The sequence below is a fragment of the Pristiophorus japonicus genome, chromosome 1, assembly GCF_044704955.1.
Source record: "Pristiophorus japonicus isolate sPriJap1 chromosome 1, sPriJap1.hap1, whole genome shotgun sequence".
NCBI classification, from domain to species: Eukaryota; Metazoa; Chordata; class Chondrichthyes; family Pristiophoridae; genus Pristiophorus; species Pristiophorus japonicus.
This window is the reverse complement of record NC_091977.1, coordinates 429439820-429457958: the sequence shown is the minus strand read 5'-3', so window position 1 is coordinate 429457958 and position 18139 is coordinate 429439820. Positions and strand designations below refer to the sequence as shown.

General features: G+C 45.1%; 1 protein-coding gene across 17 annotated transcripts in view; it reads left to right on the top strand.

Annotated features, from left to right (window-relative positions):
- dtna (dystrobrevin, alpha) overlaps positions 1 to 18139 on the top strand; it is a 709829-nt gene that overhangs the window by 499016 nt on the left and 192674 nt on the right. For 16 of the 17 annotated variants that reach the window (XM_070892657.1, XM_070892659.1, XM_070892667.1 and 13 more), the window contains 2 exons: positions 7951 to 8028; positions 8542 to 8634. The exons of the other annotated variant lie outside the window; for it this stretch is intronic. In XM_070892657.1, the coding sequence (XP_070748758.1) occupies positions 7951 to 8028; positions 8542 to 8634 (171 nt within the window). The remainder of the gene's footprint in view (positions 1 to 7950; positions 8029 to 8541; positions 8635 to 18139) is intronic. 17 annotated transcript variants of the gene reach the window in all.

The following is an 18139-nucleotide window of genomic DNA, read 5'->3' as shown; positions in this document are numbered from 1 at the left end:
TCCAAGTTTTATCCCTAATTAGGCACCACATAGAGGTGAATCCAGTGTGTTCACGAGGTTACGGTGCATTGCTACAGATGTTGGCTTAGTTGCATTTTCCCACATTGCGCAAAGTCTCAGAAGCCTGTACATATATTCGTGTCTGATACATAACAACAGTATGCTAACTTTAACTTTGTAAATTCAATTGCTAAAATTCTTTAGATACTTAATTTAAGCCACGTTGCTTAAGTGTTAACAAATGGAGATATCAAGCTGTATGTCTAACCATGTAATTTGTGCTGATCTTTATTGAGCTTGTCTGATGTCTAATGTACATAAGAAGCAAACAAACCATTTCACTGTGGGCCCTTGGGATTCACAAAGTTTTACAACAATCATGGAAATATTAAGGAATGCTTTAATCGATGTATATTTCTCAACAAAAAAATTCCCATAATCACAGCCTGCGAAATAAATTGTTTTCTGTTTTCTAAATCAATTACCCTTTATCCTTGGTTTAACTTATTCAGGTTACTAGATGGGATGCATGATGAACATACTGTCATTCAGCTGTATGTAAATGAGCTTGTGAACAACTCACGGTCAGTAACAGAGACCAAACTTTGATCTTATTGAGTAGACTCGGATACTGAGCCAACTGCTTCATAGGATGTAGTTAGTCCATTTAGATTGCATTAGTGCTGGGTCTGTGAGTTTAACAATTAATACATGAGTATCCTTTTTGTTGGCTTAAAGTAACAAAGCTTTCTTATTACTGATATATTATCTAATTAATGTGGAAAAGGATCACCTAATCAAAATACCATGTGGTATAGGAAACCAGGTTCAAACATTCTATACAATCCTGAGGGGTCAAGTCATTTTACAGAACAATATGGAAATCTATACTCTTAAAAGTAAATATATTTTTATAGGTTTAATATTCCAAAATAATATCAAAATATCATTGACTATTCTTAAAAGAAAGGAATTATGGATAATTTGATCTTTATTTTCATTGGAGCAATTAGAATACGAGCGTCCCCATTAAAATGTAATATGATAGTGAAGGGCAATTGTATATCAATACCATGGAATGATGGGATGTGGATTCCAGATGCTTCCCATAAGGAGCGAACAGATACTTGCAGATTCTGAGCCACTTGTTCATCTGAATAATGCTGCATGAAATGGGAGGAATAGTATCAAACATTACACAATTTAACAATGTACAAGTGTTCATGCAGTGTAGGGACATACCAACTGATAGCTTGCTAAAATAAATATATCCCAAGCTATCACATGCTGAAATTATTAATCAAATATTAAGTTGTGTTCAACTATCAGCAAAAGGGGAAATTCAGCATTTTGCACATAAATATGTAATTTCACTCTTTGAACCAGCTCATTTGGTCAGCTGTGACTCAGCGGGTTGCACTCTCGCCTCTGAGTCAGAAGGTTGTGGGTTCAAGTCCCACTCCAGGAACTTGAGCACAAAAATCTAGGCTGACACTCCAGTGCAGTGCTGAGGGAGCGCTGCACTGTTGGAGGTGCCGTCTTTCGGATGAGATGTTAGACCGAGGCCCTGCCTGCTCTCTCAAGTGGATGTAAAAGATCCTGTGGCACTGTTTCAAAGAAGAGTAGGGTAGTTATCCTCAGTGTTATGGCCAATATTTATCCCTCAATTGACATAATAAAACAGATTATCTGGTCATTATCACATTGCTGTTTGTGGGAGCTTGCTTGGTGCAAATTGGCTGCTGCATTTCCTACATTGCAACAGTGACTACACTCTAAAAGTACTACATTGGCTGTAAAGTGCTTTGAGACGTCCGGTGATCATGAAAGGCACTATATAAATCCAAGTCTTTCTTTTTTTTGTATTTAAACTTGTACATGGGATAGTAGCAATGTTAATGAACAAAAGTTCCAAGTCCTTCCGGTACTTGTTTTACTGTCACAAAGAATGTCCACTGTCTCTATCGTGCAGGATGTGAGTAATCAAACCAAATATTTACCTTGGCTTTACTGTTCATCTCAGTGACGTGTCTGTTAACCGATAGGTTACAATTCCGATGATTAAGAGGTTAAACATCAGTTGACAAAGCTTTTGCATGATTTCATTACGTCACAAAGGAAACTTTCAGTATTAATTGATAGCAAGTGTATTAATGTTCAAACCCACAGACTCTGTTGCTTGCTCATTAGTTTGGTTAGCATTCTTCCCACAATTATAAATGTATGAGAAGGTGATACTCTCACTGCAGGGATAATAGAATTGTAGTAAGTAACAAAAGTGTATATGTTGACAGCTAATGCCAAATACAGCAAGGGAATTGACAAAATATTAATCTGATCTCATACTATATGAATTAGTTCCTTAAATGTCTGTGTTGTCTAAACAGATTTTAAGGATCACACTTGTGGCTGCAGCAAGATAGAATCCTTGTAAAAGATTATCTTAAATGTCTGAACAAATGGTGAAGAATGTTTCTTTGGGCCTTGTTAGAGATTGAATCAAAAGAAACTAGCACTTACCTTCTTGTCTCGAGCTATATCTGTAGTTTGAATGTACATAAATGGGTAGCTTTGATAAAATATGGCAGCTACTTGCCTGGTATGTAGATATGAATTGTTGTTTATTTACATTTAGTACCTATGCAGTGATAATTAATGATAATTCATATCAGGACAAATAAATAAAATACAAAACCTTTAGGAGACTTTAGGTATTTGCCCCTTTTTATAGCCTCCAGGGGCCAAGATACTTTCTGCCCAGGAGAGGGGCGCACTATCGCCTCCCAGGAAATTGCCCAGGAGTTTGCGGAGGTGCTGCCATGCTGGTTAGCACCCCGGGCCACCGCACAACTGGCAGTGACATCATCGCCGAGCACGGCAACCATTCACCGCCCTGCGCCGACCCCTGAACGCCCCGCAGGTCGCGAAGCTGGCAGACATCTGCTCTCAGGGCAGTGCTTAAAGGGGAAGGCGCCAGCACCCCGGGCCGGCATCTTTTTTTGTCTGCCAACTCTCAGGCCGGCTCAATGATGCCGGCCCTAGAGTAGCCATCATGCAGTCTGGCACTCCGTCTTGGGTGCTGGGCCGCAGACCCACTTGCCTGCTGCCCTGGTGGCAAAAGTGGAGGCCATCAGAGGCCTTGCAGAGTGCGCAGCGGCCCTCCCTTTAATCAAAGGGGAGGGGCCTGGAAGTACTTCAGCATCCCAGTAGCGCCCTATTACTGTCCCCAAAGGAAGTGGAGCGCACGAGATTGCGCACCGCTTCCTTTAAGGGGCGGTAAGGGCAATTCCACGGTGGGGCGGGATTTCTGCGCTGGGCACAGACTGTCCAGGCCTCAGAAGGTTATCGCCCCCAATCGGGGTGCAGGGTAATTTTGCCCCCTAAGGGACTAAAGTTCCTGAGTGTGGAGGGTGCATCTAGAGTGGATCAGCCACATGAGGGGATGCAGGATTTGGGGCAGAATCTGGATAGAGCCAGCTTCTGCTCTATTTCCACTCCATCCTGAATTCCAATTGCGTGGTCAAGGGATGGTTCCACCTACTCCACTTGTATCTGGGCTGACCCTTGGGGGTGTGTCTAAGCACATTCTCAGACGATTCCAGGAGTTCTGCCCAATATGCCATCCAATAGGCCCACAGGACTTGTAGCTGTTTATACCCAGAGAGCTGGAGTATGTCCCATACTGCACCTTGGTAAAGTTCCAAGATTGACCAAAACAAAAGTAATTGATCCAAGAGGGGACCAATTACCTTTTGCTTGCTTAGTGACATTGCAAAACATTGTGGCCCATTTTTTCTTCAACCTTAGCTGGGCCTCAGTGTCCCTGGTAGGAGTGTCAGGTGCCACACCGACAACACCTCTGATAATATTTCACTGATAATAGTGCTGTGCAGGTAAGAAGCTCAATATTGACTCTTGTGCCTCCTTCAGAAGATAATGTGAGCTGTCTAGAGTATTGAGCATTTGCAGGTTTCAGTTCTTTTCCACTATCTCTCTGCAGTTATTGTTGCAGTACCAGTAAAAGGCTAGTAGGAGCAAGCAGGCAGCTCCTCTTCTTCCTCCTCTCAAACAATGAAACTGAATACCACCAATTCAGCCACCAGGCTCACAGCTGCTAAGTGGCCAAGCCCCTCCCAGTGCAATAGCTCTTCAACTATTTTAAAGTAACTTTCAATCAAGTGCCCCCCTTTTTTTTTGAGGGCACCAAAAACCATAAATTAACAAGTGAACATTAAGGGAACCTTTGTCAAATCAAATCAAATTAAAATTCTGTTCCCTGTTGAAATTATGTACTCCAGTCCCTCCGGCGCCCACCTCTCACGGAGAGCTGCGAGTGTACCGGTGGACACCGCGTGATCTGTGTCCATGGACACCTTGGCTGGAATGTAACTGTGGAAGAGAGACAGGCAGTCGGGCTGAACGACCTCCTCGACCGCCCGTTGCCTGGACCGATTAATGGCCACCAATCTCCAGTTTGAACTGTTGTTCTAAAATGTATTTGTTTAATTAAAAAGGAGATAATTATACCATGCTGGTGTGAACTTGTTAGATGATGCCATTAGCAAGTCTTCCTCAACTCCAATGGACTGCCTATGATGAGTTATTTACAAAATGGACAAGAAACCTCCAAGGATTAAAGTTTTTACATGTGCTGTTTTTAGCGAAGGTTAGCACATTTGTGCTAAATTCCGCTCTCTGCTATTTTAATGTAGCTGCTGACACATGTAAATGGGTTAACAAGTGCATCAAATTAGCACAGATAGGATCACATAAATCAGTGCACTAAAATCAGTAATATCAACCAAAGTTAAAACCTACGAGGTATAGTGGTGGTTTACAGTTTGTGATGGTCAGTCAGCAAACTCCTCAACCTCAGTCACAATGATTGTTTTTTGGTGATGAAGTCGATTTAATAGTGATGGTTAAAGCAAAAAACACGTGTGCACACAGCACTGAAAAACTGACAAATGAAGTAATTGTCATGTATTGAAGCAGCTGGATTGCTAGATTTTTAAAATTAGTTTATTACACATTATTTATTATTTTAATGCCCTATCCTTTTTTATGGGATGAGGTTTGGTGCCTGTTTTACATATATTTGGTTTTCCTCATTTAGATATTGGCCCAGATTTTGCAGCAGAAATAACAGTGAGGCTATCAGCGCTCACCATTATTATGGAATAAATCGGACAGCAACTTCTGGAGTCCGCACATGCACAATTAAATGCGGAAATCAGGAAGTTGCTGTCCAATTTGCCTTGCTCCTCCACAAGCTTCACTACACGCTGGGAGACTTGGCATGAAATACATGAGCGGGCGTGAAGTTGCTGTACTTCCCCACTTGATACTCACTAAACATGCCAGAAAAAGTTAAGGCTTGTTCATTCAAGTTTAAGTGAATTTTTAACGGTGTGATAAGTCTTAATTACTGCCGAATAACCACTCCAGCATTGAAAATTTACGTTTACAAGTGTGGAGTGTCATTCCTTCCGATTTTAATTGGTGTTTTAAAATCTTTTTAAACTAAAATAATTTTTAAGAAACTTTTTTATTCCTCTCTCTTTATCCCATCTTTCTTTCTCTCCTTTATTTCACTTTCTGTACATGATTTTACATTGAATTAAACATTCTAACTTACACATCCTGCTTTAGCTCCTGCAGTGGGAATTTTAACATAGGTGAGCAGATGGGTGTGTGTGTGGGTGGGGGGTTAAATGGGAAGCTCGATCAGCTGCGCTGGGCATGCCACATAGTTCGCATGCCAGACACAAGACTCCCAAAGCAAGTGCTCTACTCGGAGCTCCTTCACGGCAAACGAGCCAAAGGTGGGCAGAGGAAACGTTATAAGGACACCCTCAAAGCCTCCCTGATAAAGTGCGACATCCCCACTGACACCTGGCAGTCCCTGGCCAAAGACCGCCCTAAGTGGAGGAAGTACATCCGAGAGGGCGCTTAGCACCTCGAGTCTCAATGGCAAGAGCATGCAGAAATCAAGCGCAGGCAGCGGAAAGAGCGTGCGGCAAACCTGTCCCACCCACCCCTTCCCTCAACGACTCTCTGTCCAACCTGTGACAAAATCTGTGGCTCTCGTATTGGACTGTTCAGCCACCAAAGAACTCACTTCAGGAGTGGAAGCAAGTCTTCCTCGATTCCAAGGGACTGCCTATGATGATGATGATGAAATGGGAAGCGTGTGGGAAGCTGGCACAAACCCGCCAACTTCCAAGTTTTAACTGAGGCGGGACAAGGGGCAGGCAGCTAACTGCTCCCAGGAGGCTGCTATGCATTTAAATATTATAACGAGGCTGAAAGCCTCTGACTTAACATACTTTGCAGGTTTAACTTGACTGGCCGGGGCTCCCGGGCCTCAGGATTCCCGGCAACTGCAGCGAGGCGCAGACAGCCTTGGGGAGCACTCATTGTGGGCTAGGAGGAGCAGGAGTGCTTCCTCCTGGTCCCCCAAGCTCCCCCACCATCAGCATCCCCCTCCCATACTTAAATCTCCACAGGGTGCGGGGAAACCCAGAAGTCCAGGTTTCCCACACGCTACCGGATCTCCTCCAGCCCGCCCCCCCTCCCCCGCTCTCAGCTGGTCTGCAGATAAAGATTTTGGCCTGCGCGTCTCAGTAAGGATTCCTCAATCTAATTGGTTGAAGAGACACGCTGTTGCTTGATCTGCTCACACAGGTCCCAGATCCCCTGTCGAGAGCGCCATGCTGCCATGTTGAAATGGATCTCTAATTACCATAAGTTGTTGCGCAAAAGCTCATGAAATGTCTGTTGGCAGCTTGAAGTGTAATGAAAAGCAAGTGCCATTTGATCGCACCTGACTGTAAAATCTGGGCCATTGTAAAACGTCATTTAATTTATAAGTTCAGCAAGGAGCACTGATATAAAGATATTCAAGAATGAATGTCTGCCGTTCACTCACTGTGGAAGCCTAACTGTGACAAAGAAACTGGAAACCTGGCACTATACAGAGGAAATCGGCACACACAATAACGATCAGGAGATATGTTTTAATTATATTTGCCAATCTGAGGTTGGTATCCTTTTTTTAAAAACTAATAAAAACTCAATTTCACCATTAGCTGAAAATAATACAGAACAAAGCTTGTATTGGTTTGAAACATGAAACTTAGGGCAGAAATTTCCTCAGAGCTGCTCCCATTCCAACGCTGTTACTTCGTCAGAAGTGCAGCTGAAAAAACGTATACGGCAGCAGGCCGGGAACAGCTCCGAGGACAAGCCAGCCTAAGCAACTGCTTGAACAAGAAGTTTAGGTTGATTCCAGAGATGAGGGAGTTGACTTATGAGGAAAGGTTGAGTAGGGGGTTGAGTTGGACCTCGACTCATTGGAATTCAGAAGAATGAGAGGTGATCTTATTGAAACGTATAAGATTATGAGGGGCTTGACAAGGTGGATGCAGAGAGGATGTTTCCACTCATAGGGGAGTCTAGAACTAGAGGCCATAATCTTAGAATAAGGGGCCATCCATTTAAAACAGATGAGGAGAAATTTCTTCTCTCAGAGGGTTGTAAATCTGTGGAATTCTCTGCAGAGAGTTATGGAAGCCGGGTCATTGAATAAATTTAAGACAGAGATAGACAGTTTCCTAACCGATAAGGGAATAAGGTGTTATGGGGAGCGGGCAGGGAAGTGGATCTGAGTCCATGATCGGATCAGCCATGATCGTATTAAATGGTGGAGTAGGCTCGAGGGGCCGTATGGCCTACTCCTGCTCCTATTTCTTATGTTCTTATTTACTATTTTGATGTCTTATTTTGAATTTTCTTACATGCCATCTTAATTTTTTTTCATTTCCTTTTTTTTACGTTTTTTGGGGGGCATGTGATTACATTATAAATGCTGTTCACAGTCTTGCTTTAAACCTGCTTCCCCAGTATTATTGCGTATTCTTTGTTTAGTCTTCTTATCTCATTAAATAGCTTTCCTGATGAGATCAATGAAGTAGAGCAGAACAAACAACTGGCTAGGGCTGCTCCAGCTTTGCTGAAGGGCAAAGGGTGAGTATTAAGGAGACTGTGCAGTATCTGGCATGAGCTAATAAAACTACTAAAAGAATAATTTTGTTACATATCATGCTAACAAACAATGTAAATACTTATAGATATCTTATGTTTCCAAATATCTTAGAACAGAATTTCAAGCAGTGAAGCTGTACTGCTTCACATCTGTAGAAACATTTCTGCTATTACAAATTTAGTATTAGAAGTATTGCATGTACTTTTAGTTTCATAGATTAGACAGCCCTATTCATAAACAGCACATTCAGCTTTTTTAGCCCATCCCATGCTCCAATCATGAGCTAGCTAACATCCTGGTGGAAAAGTATAGTATATTATGGATTGGATATCTTGAAGCAGAAGAGACAATGCTGTGTGTGTGTGTGTGTGTGTGTGTGTGTGTGTGTAAAGATATATCATTCCTTTTGCTTCCTTTTTCATTTCTCATTTACCTTTTACAATGTTTTTTTATTCTTTGTTTTGCTTTGTTTCTTTACATTTCCATTATTCTAGGTTACAGTACAGCCTTGATATTGCTGATAGACTGGGTGATGAACATGTTCTGATTGGGCTATATATCAACCTCCTCCTGAACAATTCCTCACGGTTAGTCAGGGTTTTTTTTACCCAGTATGGAAATAATTATGTTTGGAGGAACATCCTTTAACAATCTGTCAGTTCCATTGATGTAAAAATAATTAAGACACAGATCACGTGAATGTGGTTTATTTATTAACTATCCACATGGCCTTGTGCCCACACTGCTTCATGGGAAGGCTGATGGACTGCAGATTTAGATGTTTATTGGTAAGATAAAATACAAATTTAAAATATGTGGAGTCAGTCTTCTGTGTAGGAACTACTACAAGAAAATCTGTTGTGGTCAGACTTAACTTCTCCTGTAAGTTTATCTGGTAAAATATGAGTTTCGATCTATGTTAAATGTCATAGTAACCTACCTGATCTCTGATCATTGGATTTCTCAAAGTTTCATTCCATTTCATTCTCTCCCAACTATTGAGGAAGAGATTACAACAACATTTAAAAAGGTAATTGGATGAGTACAGGATATTTGAAAATGAAAACTATTAACAGATATGTGGAAACAGTGGGAAAATTGAATTAGAGTAGGTAGCTCCAGTTGCAGATGTGGCTTCACTAGCAGACTCGATGCCTGCTCTGCTCAGGGCAGCCCAGTTTAGCAAAGGGGTCCTAAAACAAGCATTAGGCCCCTCATTCACATATGCAGGGGCCTACCGCCTATTTGATGTAGCCGCAAGGAGGTCCGATTTCTACCCAATATAGGCCCAGTGGAATGTGATCTATGGCAGATCAAGGTTTGAGAGCAGAAGAATTCAGCTGGGGCTGCAAAAAATCAGGATATATAGATGCTTGGTCATCCATGTGGCGGGGAGTTGCAGCCAGAGCCACAATCTATTATTGCAGAGGTAGCACTGTGGAGGATTTTGCCACAGCAGCACCTACTCCCAGAAGACAGAAAGGTAAGTAAAATGGTAAGCGTACTTTCACAGTTTAAAACTAACACCCAAGTGTAACAGAAATAATACGACAACCAAGACATAACACCGAAGTAATGGTGACAGAAGTCGGAAGTCTGAAAAAATCTAATGTATTTATCAAGTCCTGCACAAAGACTAAATGTAGTCTTCAACCGGAGCGAGGTCAGCAAGTGAGGAAAATTGGACTAGGGTACATCGACATAGTTTAGTTACCATTTTAAAAAAAAATCAAACATTCTGACCTTATTTTTACATAATAGTTTGATTTTATATTATTTATAGCTAAATCTATAGCAATTTGGAAAGCAGAGTATGGTTGGAGCATAGCAGATTCTCTGCAGTACAAGCTAAGAGGGCAAAACCAAATCGCTGCAGTGATAACACTGGCAGAAAAGTGTAATTTAATGTGACAAGTTGCAAGGGCAGTTTCTATTATAATTATGGACATAAGAATGTATAATGGCAAAGGTTGACAGCATGTATACTCAAACATAAGATTTTTAAAATATCATTAGTTTCTCTCCTGTGGCATTATATATACACAGGGAATCGAGAGCAAGTGCAGTATGCAGCTTCAGAGGGTGGGAGTATAATTAGACCCATATGGGGGAAAGGAAAGGAGGCTAATGGGAGGAGGGCAGGGTGTGGAAGGGGTCAGAGAGATTGGGAGAAGGGGGAGAGACAGAAAGGACAGGAGCAGGTTGAGAGAGAAAAAGAGAAGTGGGAGAGGAAGAGGATGAGCGAAGGTGAATGGAGGAGTGGAGGGGTGAAGGGGAAGAGACGGGGGAAGGATGGAGGATGATAGAAGGGCTTTGTGTTCAGGGTAGTCTCAGCTGGGAAGATTGTTCTGCAATTTAATTTCAGCGGGGTTAGGGGGAGAATAGTCCTTTTCTCCGCACAAGCCCCAAGTATGGGAAGGGTGAAATTCCCGCTGGACCCTGTTTTTGTCACTATGGCATGGGGACTGTTCGTAAAACGAAGTTTTAAAAATGTGCAGGTGAGGTAAGTTTCTTCTTTCTCACCTGTTTCACATGCGCAGTGGCCGAGAAACAACAGGTGGTGTCGGTGTTTAAACAGCCGGCAATAACGGATTCCTAAAGGGGAGGGAAGGATGCGTGGAATTATTTTCATATTTGTCAGGATTTAAAAGGGATCAAGTAGGAAGCATTAAACCAGGCATCCACCCCCCCTTCCTGTGAACTTCAGACAGTCTCTCACCTCCTATGGACGGTGCAATTTGGCTGTCAGAGACCCCATTTCGAACACATGACAGGATTTAATTAAAATTTCATGAAATGGCCTTCCTTTTAAATGGATTTGGGCACTGGGTCAATTCAGCTGTCCAAGATCCAACAGACACTGTGGGCTAAATTGGGCTCTGTAGCGCCCATTTTTTAGGCACTTTGAGGCCTCCAAAAGTACAAAAACGGCGTCCACAATGCATGTGCACACGACCAACAGGAAATGTGCCAGATGTCATCTTGGTAAAGGGGTTTGCGTGTGTGCACATCTAACAAGCACCAGCAGCATGCAGAGCAGGCAGATTATGACATCAAGCATCACTGATTTGACGCCAGCGCTGTCATTTTCAAATGCCATGCTCCAGCCTACGCTCTTTCTTTAATGTCGTGTTCAGCTGTGCGAGGTTAAAGGGCATGAAGGACCCTCTACCAGCACTACTTAAAGGGATCATGAACTAATGACAATTCACTATGAGCAGGACAAGCTGCTAGAAGAGGGGGGAGTGGGAAAAGGGTTTTCAGCAGGAGGTCGTATCCGAAGAGCATTAATAGGGAGCAATTCTTGTACCTCAACTTCAGCAACGACCAATGCTTGAGATGTCTTCACTTCACTAAAGAAGTCATGACTGAAATCTACCACTGCTTCAACCTCATGGAGACAGCATTGCCTGTGGCTGTAAAGATAACTATGGCTCTCCTTCCATGCTGCTGCTGGAGCCACTGCCACTCTCCCGGAGCGACGTCTCAGTAATCCTACCGATCTGTTGGAGAACAGATGGATGGACTGCTGTGATGCCCCAGAAGCCCCTTTAAACAGTCATCTCCAGAGCCATGAGGGCAGCAGTCTGAGCTTGCAACGCACCAGCCTGAGATTACATGGCAACAGTCTGATCTTCCACTGCAGCACTCAGACCTTTGATGGAAGCTGTTTGTGCTGCAATGGAAGCCATTTGTGCTGTGACATCGGTCATCAGATGCTACATCATGGTGGATTCCACAGATGTGGTGATGGAGGTGACCACCTGTTCCATGTTGGAAAGGATAGGCTCCAAGCTCTGCAGAAAGCTTGTTCCAGTTTGGTGCTGGACTCCTCCATGCTCTTTGACATTGAGCGCATGCTTTCTGGCAGGCTTTCCAGTGCACCAAGCATTTGGTTATGTACACCCATCAGACTTCTTCTGTAGTCTGGCACATCAAATTCCTCACCTGAGTCCTCTGCAACGAACTAGTGTGCGACCTCGCCCTCCAGCAAGCTGGCACCTGCGCTATCCTTTCCCTCCGCCCTGGCTCCTGCACACTTGTGTGTTACCCTGTACAGATTCCTCCCCTATTCTAGCCTCTAAAATACACGCAGTGGCAGTCTCTGAGCTGAAGGCTGCGAGTATAAGATCGAGTGATGGTGTCTGTTCATCTACACTTCTTCCTCTTCCTTCACTGACTGGGCAGGTTCCAGTTCTTGGGTATCTGAAATGAAAAAGGAACAAGGGTTAGATTTTGGTGAGGCGAGAGAAGAAAGTAAGTAATCCTCTACAGCTTCTCGGTCAAACGAGATTGATGGACGAGGGAGAAGTGGGATGAGAGATGGAGCATTATGTATACTGACACCCTCATCATCGATCCCTCCAGTGCCATCAGTGGCCATGGCCTTAGTGATGCCCCTTTCCATGATGGCCCATTATTTCCTGCTGTCTGTTGTTATGCGCCACCTTCTCCTGCAAGAAGGATGTGTGTCAGTGAGTGTCCTGCCATATGTTTGGATGACATGGCTTCATAGTTAAATAGCTGCCAGTGTGTGTGGGCTATGAGTTGTGAGAGTGAGGCTTGCGACAGTGATAAGTGTGTGAGGGTGAGGTAAAGCATATGAATGGTAGGGTTGAGTCCTGATTGATGGAAATTGTTGGTAGGTGAGTGAAATGGATGTAATGAATTGAGTAGTGGATGAGGCAAATGATGCAGTTGGTAAGATATGCCATTTGAGCTGACCTTGACTATCCGTGTGAAATCATTGAACTTCTTCCTGCACTGTATCCATGTTATGGGAGCATCTCTCCTGGCATTGACCTCCGCCACTTCTTCCTTCCACTGCCTGCTGAGCATGTGGAGGGCCTCCTGCCCCCTTGCAGATACTGGACATCTCTCCTCTCCAGTGCAATGTCTGAAAACTTTAGTGCACACTATCTCGCACGGTCAGTCATTCTTCACTCTTTCACAGGACAGATTTGCGTCTGAAACAACTCCCCCCACTTCCTGCAGCCACAATACCCCGCCCCTTTAAGAGGTGCAGGCTGCTTTTAAATAGCGCTAGCCAACCGCTATATTGGGGCTCCTGCTGATGCGTGCAGCCAATGATCAGTGCAGGAAGTGCTGGCTGCATGTAGAAATCATGTAAAACTGTGCTGCCTGCACCACAGTGAAGGGAAGCGGGTTAATCGCACACTGTGGGTCCTATCCAATTTAATCCCCATAGTCCCTTTCAAAAATGCTGATATCACACTCTTCCACAAAAAGCCCACCCTCAGCACCACTGTCCTTGTACACTTGCCACATTCCATAAAACACCAATTAAAAACTCTGAATACTATTGAATAAGAACACAATTTGTTTTACTCACTGCAAATCATTAGCCTTCGCTGTAATGTATGTACCTGTGAGCATGTTTCCAGGTTTGTGGAGCTGTTGCACTGGGAGTGGCTTAGCCACTTGGCAGTTGTGAGCCTGGTGGCTGAACTGCTGCCACATTTGGAGGAAGAGAAGCTGCCTTTCTGCCTACAACCAGAGACAGTGAGTCTCCAGGAGAGGAGGGAGAGGCCTGCTGAATCAACACCTTGAGAGAAGAGGAGGAGGAGGAGAGGAAGAGCTGCAACTCCTGCTGCAGAGTTTGAGAGAGGGGAAGACAAGCTACTAGTAGTCAAAATACCATCATCTGTGTAGAAGGAGGGAGAGCCATTCTCAACATCTAAAGGTGGGTGTTTTGGTGCACTCTCCACAAAAGACTTTAATTTGTAGGTGGGGGGAGGAAAGAAGATAAAGAAGTCCAGGACATTGTGGGTGGAGGGGGCAGCTGTGAGCGTGTGTAAGTGTGTGGGGTTCTTATTAATAACTCGGCCCCACACGCCTCCCCCTTTGCCTGGCCCAGGACAGCTGGAGCTGCCTGGGTGAAATTAACTCCCTTAATTACCATCATTAAAACCTGGTGGAGGACTGTGCCTGGGTAGTTCCAGCCATCCGGGTGAAGGCAACCTCCCCCCCCCGCCAGAAGAAAATCTATAAAGACTTTGTTTTCTATCGGAGAGTGCACCCCTGCAAACACCCACCTAACACTGAGAGGAGACCCTGCCCTCACAGCCCCCCTCCTTCCCAGCCCCCTCTCTTTCTCTCTCTGTCCTCTCTCTCTGAGAGGCACCTCTTTCTCTTTTTTAAATTAAAATTACCGAGCAGGGGGAAAGGCCCCTCCCTCAACTGTGTACAACTATTTTAGTTGTTTACTTTAATCAAGTACCCCCTGATTAAGGAGGGGGTCATATTCCAAAAACTTTTCAAGTGCCCCCTTGTTTTTTTTGGGGGGGGGGCACAAAAACACAAATTATACAATTGCCCCCTGGCTAAAGGGGGGGACACCAAACATTTTCAGACAAGTGCCCCCGTTTTTTTTTGAGGGCACTAAAAAATACAAATTATACAAGTGCTCCCTGGCTAAAAGGAGGGGGGGGGTACTAAAACTGGCAATTAAACAAATGAAACTTTAAACAATAATAATCAAACTAAAATTTGGTTGCCGGGGGTGATGATGCACTCTGGTCCCTCCGGCGCCCACCTCTCGCGGAAGGCCGCGAGCGTACCGGTGGACACCGTGTGCTCCATCTCCAAGGACACCCTGGCTCGGATGTAACCGCGGAAGAGAGGCAGACAGTCGGGCTGAATGACCCCCTCGACCGCCCGCTGCCTGGACCGGCTGATGGCCCCCTTGGCCGTGCCCAGCAGCAGTCCTACGAGGAGGCCCTCGGACCTACCCGCTCCCCTCCGCACAGGGTGCCCAAAGATCAGGAGTGTGGGACTGAATTGCAACCAGAATTTGAGGAGCAGCCCATTCAGATATTGGAATAGGGGCTGCAACCTCGCATATTCCATAAAAACATGGAACACGGACTCTTCCAGACCGCAGAAATTGCAGGCGGCCTGGGAGCCCATGAACCGACTTAAAAATTTATTGCACGGGACTGCTCCATACAACACCCTCCAGGTCAAGTCCCCAATAAATAGAGGGAGGACCCCAACTGTGTCCAACTATTTCTGTAGAAAACAATCAACAATTAAATCAAGTGCTCCCTGATTAAAGGGTGGGGGGGGGGACACTCCAAACACTTTTCAAATGCCCTTTTTTGTTTTTTTTTTAGGGCAGTGAAAGCACACAAATTATACAAGTGCCCCCTGGCTAAAAGGGGGGGTCGGGGGGCGACACTAAAAACCGGCACAATAAACAAATTAAACTTTAAACAAAGGTAGTCAAATTAAAATTTGATTGCCGGGGGTGATGATGCACTCCAGTCCCTCCGGCGCCCACCTCTCGCGGAAGGCCGCGAGCGTACCGGTGGACACCGCATGCTCCATCTCCAGGGACACACTGGCTCGGAAGAGGCAGGCAGTCGGGCTGAACGGCCTCCTCGACCGCCCGCTGCCTGGACCGGCAGATGGCCCCCTTGGCCGTGCCCAGGAGCAGTCCTACGAGGAGGCCTTCGGACCTACCCGCTCCCCTCCGCACAGGGTGCCCAAAGATCGGGAGTGTGGGACTGAAGTGCAACCAGAATTTGAGGAGCAGCCCCTTCAAATAATGGAATCGGGGTTGCAACCTCGCACATGCCATAAAAACATGGAACACGGAATCTTCCAGACCGCAGAAATTGCAGGCAGCCTGGGAGCCCGTGAATCGACTTAAAAACTTGTTGCACGGGAGTGCTCTGTGCACCACCCTCCAGGCCAAGTGCCCGATAAATAGAGGGAGGACCCCAACTGTGTGCAAGCAGGGGAGAGGTGTGCCTCATTAAGAGCTCCCTCTTCTCCATCAACGAGGCCATTAACACCTTAAGGCCTAAGACTTGGGATGTGTAGCCCTTAAAGAGACTCTGTTATAGCGAGTCCATCTTCGCTGGTGGCGGGGCCAGCCCAAGCATGCTGTTGCTCCTGCTGCCCCGCCACCATTTACATTAACAACAAAAAAGAATGGGGTCAAGGGCTACACTCACCCCAACATGATCATAGAGGAGTTTGTGAGGGCAATGGCTGGGGTTGTCGGCCCCTCAGCCATTGTCACTGCTTCCAAAATGTACGGGAAACATAGAAACATAGAAACATAGAAAATAGGTGCAGGAGCAGGCCATTCAGCCCTTCTAGCCTGCACCGCCATTCAATGAGTTCATGGCTGAACATGAAACTTCAGTACCCCCTTCCTGCTTTCTCGCCATAACCCTTGATCCCCCGAGTAGTAAGGACTTCATCTAACTCCCTTTTGAATATATTTAGTGAATTGGCCTCAACTACTTTCTGTGGTAGAGAATTCCACAGGTTCACCACTCTCTGGGTGAAGAAGTTTCTCCTCATCTCGGTCCTAAATGGCTTACCCCTTATCCTCAGACTGTGACCCCTGGTTCTGGACCTCCCCAACATTGGGAACATTCTTTCTGCATCTAACCTGTCTAAACCCGTCAGAATTTTAAACGTTTCTATGAGGTCCCCTCTCATTCTTCTGAACTCCAGTGAATACAAGCCCAATTGATCCAATCTTTCTTGATAGGTCAGTCCCGCCATCCCGGGAATCAGTCTGGTGAACCTTCGCTGCACTCCCTCAATAGCAAGAATGTCCTTCCTCAAGTTAGGAGACCAAAACTGTACACAATACTCCAGGTGTGGCCTCACCAAGGCCCTGTACAACTGTAGCAACACCTCCCTGCCCCTGTATTCAAATCCCCTCGCTATGAAGGCCAACATGCCATTTGCTTTCTTAACCGCCTGCTGTACCTGCATGCCAACCTTCAATGACTGATGTACCATGACACCCAGGTCTCGTTGCACCTTCCCTTTTCCTAATCTGTCACCATTCAGATAATAGTCTGTCTCTCTGTTTTTACCACCAAAGTGGATAACCTCACATTTATCCACATTATACTTCATCTGCCATGCATTTGCCCACTCACCTAACCTATCCAAGTCACTCTGCAGCCTAATAGCATCCTCCTCGCAGCTCACACTGCCACCCAACTTAGTATCATCCGCAAATTTGGAGATACTGCATTTAATCCCCTCGTCTAAATCATTAATGTACAATGTAAACAGCTGGGGCCCCAGCACAGAACCTTGCGGCACTCCACTAGTCACTGCCTGCCATTCTGAAAAGTACCCGTTTACTCCTACTCTTTGCTTCCTGTCTGACAACCAGTTCTCAATCCACGTCAGCACACTACCCCCAATCCCATGTGCTTTAACTTTGCACATTAATCTCTTGTGTGGGACCTTGTCGAAAGCCTTCTGAAAGTCCAAATATACCACATCAACTGGTTCTCCTTTGTCCACTTTACTGGAAACATCCTCAAAAAATTCCAGAAGATTTGTCAAGCATGATTTCCCTTTCACAAATCCATGCTGACTTCGACCTATCATGTCACCATTTTCCAGATGCACTGCTATGACATCCTTAATAATTGATTCCATCATTTTACCCACTACTGAGGTCAGGCTGACCGGTCTATAATTCCCTGTTTTCTCTCTCCCTCCTTTTTTAAAAAGTGGGGTTACATTGGCTACCCTCCACTCCATAGGAACTGATCCAGAGTCAATGGAATGTTGGAAAATGACTGTCAATGCATCCGCTATTTCCAAGGCCACCTCCTTAAGTACTCTAGGATGCAGGCCATCAGGCCCTGGGGATTTATCGGCCTTCAATCCCATCAATTTCCCCAACACAATTTCCCGACTAATAAAGATTTCCCTCAGTTCCTCTTCCTTACTAGACCCTCTGACCCCTTTTATATCCGGAAGGTTGTTTGTATCCTCCTTAGTGAATACCGAACCAAAGTACTTGTTCAATTGATCCGCCATTTCTTTGTTCCCCGTTATGACTTCCCCTGATTCTGACTGCAGGGCTCTGTTCTTCCTGGGGTCAGAGCAGGCGGTATCCCTGGCCCTTAATAAGGGGCTCATAGTGGGCAGAACCTTCCTGCCAGTGGATCCCCTCGAGGTCACTGCGCAGAGGATTGTTATTTCAAACGTCCCATCCTTTCTCCCTGGTGAGCTCATCCTCACCCATCTACGTCAACTGGAGGAGGTGAGGTCGGGATTAACGTCAATCCTGCTCGGCTT